Here is a 7,076-nt window from a genome sequence, read left to right on the forward strand (position 1 = left end):
ATGAAAGACTTCCACTGCACTCCAATGAGAGGGTAACTTACTCCAAGTTCATCTTCGTGTCTCTTATTGCCTTTTGCTCTCAATTGACAATTTTGGTGAGGCAATGAGGTTTAAGGGCCAAGATTGATCCCGTTTTGGTGCTTGATGCCAAAGGGGGAGAAATTAAGGGCCAAAGCAACAAATGGATCAGCTACCACTTGAGAATTTTGAAAATAGTAGAGTTAGGACTTTTGATTTGTCAAAATTCTAAATGTCTCTTTTTGTCAAAAGTTGGTCTCTTGTGTGGAGAATGTTTGATTATGGGAAATAGGGGGGTTTTTTGGAGTTTTTGAATCAGTGATCAATTTCTCTTGGAATATCTTTCTCTATGCCTCAACAAGTGAATTTGACTTAGAGATAGGAAATTGAGTTTGATTTGCAAAAACAAACCAAGTGGTGGCAAAGAATGATCCAAATATATCAAATTTGAATCAAAACAAATCTGTGTTCTTATTTGCATTGATGTTGCACATCTTTGTATTGCTTTTTGTTGTGTTGGCATAAATCACCAAAAAGGGGGAGATTGAAAGGGAAATGTGCCCTTGGGCCATTTCCAAGTATTTGGGTGATTGAGTGCCAACACAATTGGTCATGTGTTAATCTATGCCAAATGATGGACAAAGTGAAAATCAACATAAAGGTATGTTTCTAAGACTTAGTACTTTGTTTTAAGGACTAATGTATTGTGTCTAAGTACTGGAAACAGGAGAAATCAATTTAGAAAAGAGATGGCTTTGTTCACCAAAGACAGTTCAGTCTGGGAGCACCGGACTGTCCGGTGGTGCACCGGACAGTGTCCGGTGCGCCAGGCTGGCTCTGGTGAAAAGGCCGCTCTCGGGATTTCGTCGGCGGCGTACGGCTAAAATTCACCGGACTGTCCGGTGAACCAATGGTCAGCCGGGCTAACGGTCGGCCGCGTAATCCGCGCGCGACGCGTGGCAGAGCCAACGGTCAGAAGGGGGCACCGGACAGTGTCCGGTGCGCCAACGGCTCTGGATCTTCAACGGTCGGCTGCGCCAAAACAGGAAAGAAATCCGCACCGGACAGTGTCCGGTGGTGCACCGGACTGTCCGGTGCGCCAGTCGACAGAAGGCAAGAATTGCCTTCCTGGAATGCTCTCAACGGCTCCTAGCTGCCTTGGGGCTATAAAAGGGACCCCTAGGCGCATGGAGGAATACACCAAGCATTCTCTAAGCATTCCTAAGCACCAAGACTCAAATTCCGCGCATTTGATTCTTTGTGATAGCAACTAGAGCTCCATTTGAGTAGAGAACTCTCCGGGTTGTGTTGTGAGCTCGAGTTGTGACTTGTGTGCGTGTTTGTGCTCTGATTTTGTATCTTGTGTGCGTTGCTCATCCCATCCTTACTTCCATGCTTCTTTGTGAACATCAAATTGTAAGGGCGAGAGGCTCCAAGTTGTGGAGATTCCTCGCAAGCGGGATATAGTGAAACAAAGCAAAACACTGTGGTATTCAAGTGGGTCTTTGGACCGCTTGAGAGGGGTTGAGTGCAACCCTCGTCCGTTGGGACGCCACAACGTGGAGTAGGCAAGTGTTGGACTTGGCCGAACCACGGGATAAACCACTGTGCCTATCTGTGTTGATCATCTTGTGGTTATTGTATTTTGCAAGAACTCCTCTCTAGCCACTTGGCCTTATTGTGCTAACTCCTAATCAAGTTTTGTGGCATTAAGTTTCAAGTTTGTACAGGATCACTTATTCACCCCCCTCTAGGTGCTCTCACCCTTATTTCAATTAATTTGCCTCTGGTTCTAATGCCTAACCAGGGTTAAAATTTTGTTTTAAGCGATAAATTTCAGGTTTCACCAGACCATCCAAGACGACTTTAAACGACGTTGAGTCGACGAGAATTGAAGATCAGAGATGAAGAAGACTAATTACTGTTACTCCTTGGATAAGGATGTAAAGGAACTGGTAAATATATTGATTGTTGCGTGTTGTCTCAATCGGTTGTATCCCTTCGTATATATAGGAGAAGGTCTAAACCTATTACTAGGCACATCTCAACAAAATTGTCTCGTGTTAGCTAAATAAATACACCGTGTGGGATAAAAACTCTCATCTGATTTAATCTAATCACGGATGTTACGGTTTATACTGCGGACCGGGACATGATCGACCGAGCATAGGTGGCTAGCCGGAAGCTGAGCCTAGCTGCATGCGAGTTCCACGGACAGGCTCTGAAGAAAAGAAATTGGGGTTTTCTCCATGTCCTGGCCATCTTCGTCTACATCAAGCCAAAATGCCGACACGGCATAACCATGGAAGAAACCAAAATCCAAAGCGAAAGCGAAAGCAAAAGACACGGAAAGGGAAAGGCGGAGGCAGGCGAGAATAAAGGCGGGAATTGAGCTTGAAGCAGCTGCGCCGACCACCAGCTTACTTACGTACACAAAGCTTCTCGCCTTCGATTCCTTCCCACAAGTAGCAAGAGCTCGCATTCTTCTCTTCCAGTTCCAACAGCTCTCCACTTGTCACCGAGGCCTCGCGGCGGCGGCCGCCGGCAACGTACTTTATGGCCTCTTCGTCGTCTTCGAACCCCGCGTCGCCACAGCCGCCGCCTATGCTGCCGCCGCCGCCGCCGGAGCCGGCGTCCGCACCCACGCCTCAGCCGCTGCTGCCGGAGGCTAGGCCCAGGCCGAGCCCCACCGTAGCCGATAGCTTCCGCGGCCTGCTCAGGTCCGGACATGCGCTCGTCCGCGCCGTCTTCGGGGCTAACTCTGCCCACTCTCGCCTTCCCGTGAAACACCAGCAGCATCACCTTCACCGCCACCAGCCGCAGCACCGCCCCGTATGCTCTCCACCATCCCCTTCTTACGAGTTCATTCATTCTTGACCTGTGAAGTTGAGTCCTACTAGTGAGTAGTGATTACTGATTAGTGACTAGCATTGACCGTTTGATGTTCATGCCGCCATTTAATTGCTTAAAATGTCCGTCACATCCATGGTTTCCTCCTCACCACAGGATTAATGATGAGGATCTGAAACCATGGACAAGTAGTTGTTTCTTTTTAGAAAAAAAAATTGACAAGTAATTGCTTCTCGCATAACCTGCACTTAACAAGCATCATTAGTTACTCCAACTCCAAGCGGGGCATTCTGTCCTCTCCTTGACAAGCGTTCTCTTAGCTCACAAGTGTCTCCCTGACATTTTTTTACCCCAGGGTGAAATCATGAAGCGCATACAAAGAGAAACGCTGTCCGACGTCAGGAAACTCAAGGAGAAACATGACGAGATCGAGCACATCCTCTCGCTGTACAAAACCGGCAAGGGGTTGGAGCTCCTAGACCTCCCTATCCAGGTGAAAATAGCGCTGGATGCGACCGGGGCACTGTTCCTTGTCGGCGACGACGACAACGGCAACGAGTTCGAACGGGCAAGAGCAGACCTCGACAAGGCGGGCAGAAGGACGGGTCTCCGCTCGAGGTTCGTCTTCGAGTCGAAGACCAGGGGCAAAGCGGACACCATTGCCGCAGAGCTCTCGACGCAGCTCGGAGCGTCAGCTGGCCATCATATTGGGAGACCCGTCGAGCTGACCAGGCTGCAGTACAGCGCCCGTGTCAACAGGTGGCTGTCCCTGACCTTGGTCCCGTTTGGAGCCCGGTGCACCAACTTCTTGCATAGCTCAAGCATGATCCAGGTATGTATATGGTAGATTGGTAGTACATCTGTTGCTTTCCTTGGACAAGACTGAACCATGTAGCTAGTGAATGGACTGACGAAATTAAATTCATGGGAACTGTTGGCAGAATCTACGGGCTCAAGCCTCTCTCGACGGCCCACCGTCAACCTTCGAGCACCATGACTGCGGCGCTGGCTTGAGGATCCAAGGATCCAAGCTCACCGCCTCCTTGGCTGGGCTGATCCTGGGTTCAGGAGGACTAGACAGTGGGGGCGGCGGAGGAGGAACAACTAACCGCGTGACGACGTTCGGGCAAGTGACCTGCAGACCAGCCAACGATGTGAAGCTCAGCTTGTCGGGACTTTGGCAGGTCCACTCACCGTCGTCGTCGTCGTCCCGGCTCAACCATGTTGGAATCCTCGCCATCCCACGGGGCAGCCTGAGACCAGAACACCCCGCCGCCGGAGGCGGCACAGAAGGACACACCGAGCTGAGCGTGAAGTTCGACAGTCGGGCCGGCGGCGCCATGGCGGTGATGGTGGACTGCGAGCTGTACGAGACTCTCAAGACAGAAGGCTGGGTTCAGATGGACAGGTCCAGGTCCAGCCACGGACCGCTGCGCTGGGGCTTCTCCCTGTCCGACGTCCCCGACAACGAGCTCGGGTGGGGCGTCAAGGTTAGCGGCGGCACGGCCGGAGAGACGACGACGACGACGACGAGGGGGAGGGGGAGGAGTCAGCTGCAGCAGCAGCAGCACCAGCACCTGGAGCTGGAAGGGTTCCTCAACTTCAACCTGGGTAAGGGCGCGAGGCTGCAGCCGGCGCTCGTGTACGCCACCAGGACGAAGAGCACGGCCACGCCGGCGCTGTTCCTGCGCTCGTCGTGGGTCATGTGATTTCGTCGTCCAGCTCGCAGGCGCATGCCAGCGTTACGGTTGGTCTCTCTGCTGGTTTGTGAGAGATATCTTCTTCTACCTCGTCCTGCTTGGTTTGCTTGGTCACCTGTTTTGCCGCTGGCATTGCTGCAGCTAATAACAGTTTTGAATGACATATCCTTACTCGTTGTACATGCCAAAGAGATCGTGATTTTTTTTTACAGATTTAACTAATTTTCTGTCGTTTCCTATGTCTCAATATGCGTGGTCAGTGTGAAACTTATTTTAGATCATAAAATTAAGAAGGATTAGACACAAATACAACAAGGTGGGCCCAGGTACGCTTTTGGATGTTTGAGTGGTACGGTATTGCTTCCGTGACACCACGGCAACCTAGCGCCTCGCCTCAGCCGTCATGCATGGCTTGCCCGCCGCCCGGCTTGTGCTTGGCGAACGCGACGAGCCAGAGGAGGACGACGGCGAGCACGACGTTCAGAACCACCTGCCGGTGCCTGCTGAGGCCCCTCGCGAGCCGCCTCAGCGGGTGACGCCCGCCGTCTCGCCGCGCTGCCAGGCCGCCGCCGCCGTGGGCGTCGTCGCCGGTCTCGTCCACTCCCCGAACCGCGTCCTCGTACACCTCCTCCTCCGCCGGCTGCTGCTGCTGCTGCTGGGTGCCCCACCAGGCGGCGGCGGCGCCCGCTGGGCGCGGCACCTGGATGTAGAGCATGCCCTTGTCGAGCTGGACCGTGATCGCGGCGACGTCGCAGCCTGCGGGGAGGTCGAACCGCTTGGTGAAGTGGCGCCGCTGCATGCCGCCACCCCCGTCGACGGCGCCCTGGTCGCCGCTGACCTTGAGGCTCCCCCACGGCTCCACCTGCACCTTCAGCTGGTCCTTGCTGAACCCTGAGATGTATCGACGACGACGGCGACACACGATGACACATATTGACATGGATGCATGATGCCGTGCCGGCGGGTGCCGTGGTTTTGTCTACTAGTACGTATGTACCTGTGACGTCCAGCATGATCGCGTCGAGCGCGCGCCCGTGCACCCACTCGCTGTGCGGGTCGATCTCGGTGAGCACGCGAGGCCGCCGCGCCGCCGCCGCTTGCATTTCTATTTCCTCTGCTTTCTTTTGCTCCCTCTCCCTGAAACGAGAGCCTGCACCGCAGCTCGGTTATATGTATGTATATATATAGGCGGGATTTGAACACGTACGTGAGATCCAAGCCAAGCCATCCTGCGCCAATTATCAGCCTATCGGGGAAGAGATGAAGGGAAGCAAAGGATACCTGACCCAGGCAGCATAGCATGCATTGCTTCTGTGTACACCAGGGTTTTGCTTTACCCGGAAGCTGATGCATATTCATACCTTGGTCGAAATAATTTCCAGTTTTCTATCATCACCTATACTCTATTAGTCCTAGTGTTTTATTAGGCTGGGATGCCATAACTCAAGCTTTCGGGTATGAACAAATATACTATAAAAACATACTCAAATATGGATGATTTAATCAAAGTAATTTGGTGCTATCGACGTTACTATGTTTTCTAATAATATAAATAGGGGGGGGGGGGGGGGGGGGGGGGTGTCAAAGCACCTTAACTTCCTTCGTTCTAAATTATAACCCATTTTTTCAATGCATAGCTTTTCACTACATGTAATTATTATATCAAGATATATAGTAAAGGTTTTTAAAAATATAGAACAACTTATAATTTAGACTGGAGGGAAATAAAATAAAGAGAGTATAAAGACGTGTTTAGTTAAAAGAGCCGGGCAGAAGTGTTTTGCTAAACAGTTTATCCCAGCCATCGAATTTGGTTGTCCAACGGCGCAGGATTTCTGCATGGCATCTGATCTGCCTACCGGTTAGCAAACCAAACATTCTAAAAAAAGGTTTTGCAGCATGCAGACACACATACAGATAGAGAGAGATGAAGAGAGAGAGAATAAAAAGATCGTAGAAGTCTCTACTACTTATTAAGAAGGTAAGGGTAGTCTGCCGTTCTGCCGTTCTGCCGTTCTGCGATCTCAGCCGTCCATTCTATCGTGTAAATCTCAGCCGTCCGATCCCGCAGTCCATCCCGCGCACCGCAGCCCATGACATACGGCAAATGGAAAACCCTAATCTTCAGCAGTCCCGTGGTCTCCAGCGCCCTCGTCGCTTACCAGCCGCCACCCGACCCGCGGCCTCCATCTTCCCGCTCGCCGCTTGCCAGCTTCCACCCGCAACCGCCGCCCTGCCTCCCGTCCCCTCCCCTCCCAATGGCACATCCGGTTCCTGCAGACGGGGCAGTCTCCCTCTCTTCCCATCGCAGCCCTAGCTAGGGCGAAGACGGGGCGGTCTGCTCCGCCTCCAGCCACGCCGCGACACCTGGTGGCGACTCCATCGCCTGCTGAGCACACGGTGGACGCGACGGGAGATGGCGGTGGAGGAGGGCCGACGAGGGCGGCGGCGCCACGGAGCACCCGGTCGAGGTGATCGGCCGCATCCGGAACCTCACCTCGGGTGTCT

At 52.6% G+C, this 7,076-nt stretch overlaps 2 protein-coding genes across 2 annotated transcripts; one reads left to right on the top strand and one right to left on the bottom strand.

The window, feature by feature from the left end:
- The first annotated feature begins 2,248 nt into the window (after positions 1 to 2,248).
- On the top strand, positions 2,249 to 4,775 carry LOC103626206 (uncharacterized). The gene is made up of 3 exons (XM_008646607.4): positions 2,249 to 2,850; positions 3,224 to 3,700; positions 3,810 to 4,775. The coding sequence occupies exons 1-3, from the start codon at positions 2,575 to 2,577 to the stop codon at positions 4,575 to 4,577; spliced, it is 1,521 nt and encodes a 506-aa protein (XP_008644829.1). The 5' UTR covers positions 2,249 to 2,574; the 3' UTR covers positions 4,578 to 4,775.
- Positions 4,776 to 4,778: 3 nt separating this feature from the next.
- Positions 4,779 to 5,722, bottom strand: LOC100284197 (uncharacterized). Its single transcript, NM_001157092.2, has 2 exons — positions 5,566 to 5,722; positions 4,779 to 5,459 (listed from the first exon to the last, which is right to left on the bottom strand). The coding sequence occupies exons 1-2, from the start codon at positions 5,669 to 5,671 to the stop codon at positions 4,963 to 4,965; spliced, it is 603 nt and encodes a 200-aa protein (NP_001150564.1). The 5' UTR covers positions 5,672 to 5,722; the 3' UTR covers positions 4,779 to 4,962.
- Positions 5,723 to 7,076: the final 1,354 nt, after the last annotated feature.

The sequence above is a fragment of the Zea mays genome, chromosome 5, assembly GCF_902167145.1.
Source record: "Zea mays cultivar B73 chromosome 5, Zm-B73-REFERENCE-NAM-5.0, whole genome shotgun sequence".
Lineage (NCBI taxonomy): Eukaryota > Viridiplantae > Streptophyta > Magnoliopsida > Poales > Poaceae > Zea > Zea mays.

Excerpts from the sequence above, each read along its gene's own strand:
- LOC103626206 (XM_008646607.4), top strand. The coding sequence starts at position 2,575 with ATGGCCTCTTCGTCGTCTTCGAACCCCGCGTCGCCACAGCCGCCGCCT. Across the intron at positions 2,851-3,223 it reads ACCAGCCGCAGCACCGCCCC|GGTGAAATCATGAAGCGCAT; the intron begins GTATGCTCTCCA and ends TTTTTACCCCAG. Across the intron at positions 3,701-3,809 it reads ATAGCTCAAGCATGATCCAG|AATCTACGGGCTCAAGCCTC; the intron begins GTATGTATATGG and ends AACTGTTGGCAG.
- LOC100284197 (NM_001157092.2), bottom strand. The coding sequence starts at position 5,671 with ATGCAAGCGGCGGCGGCGCGGCGGCCTCGCGTGCTCACCGAGATCGAC. Across the intron at positions 5,460-5,565 it reads GATCATGCTGGACGTCACAG|GGTTCAGCAAGGACCAGCTG; the intron begins GTACATACGTAC and ends GATACATCTCAG.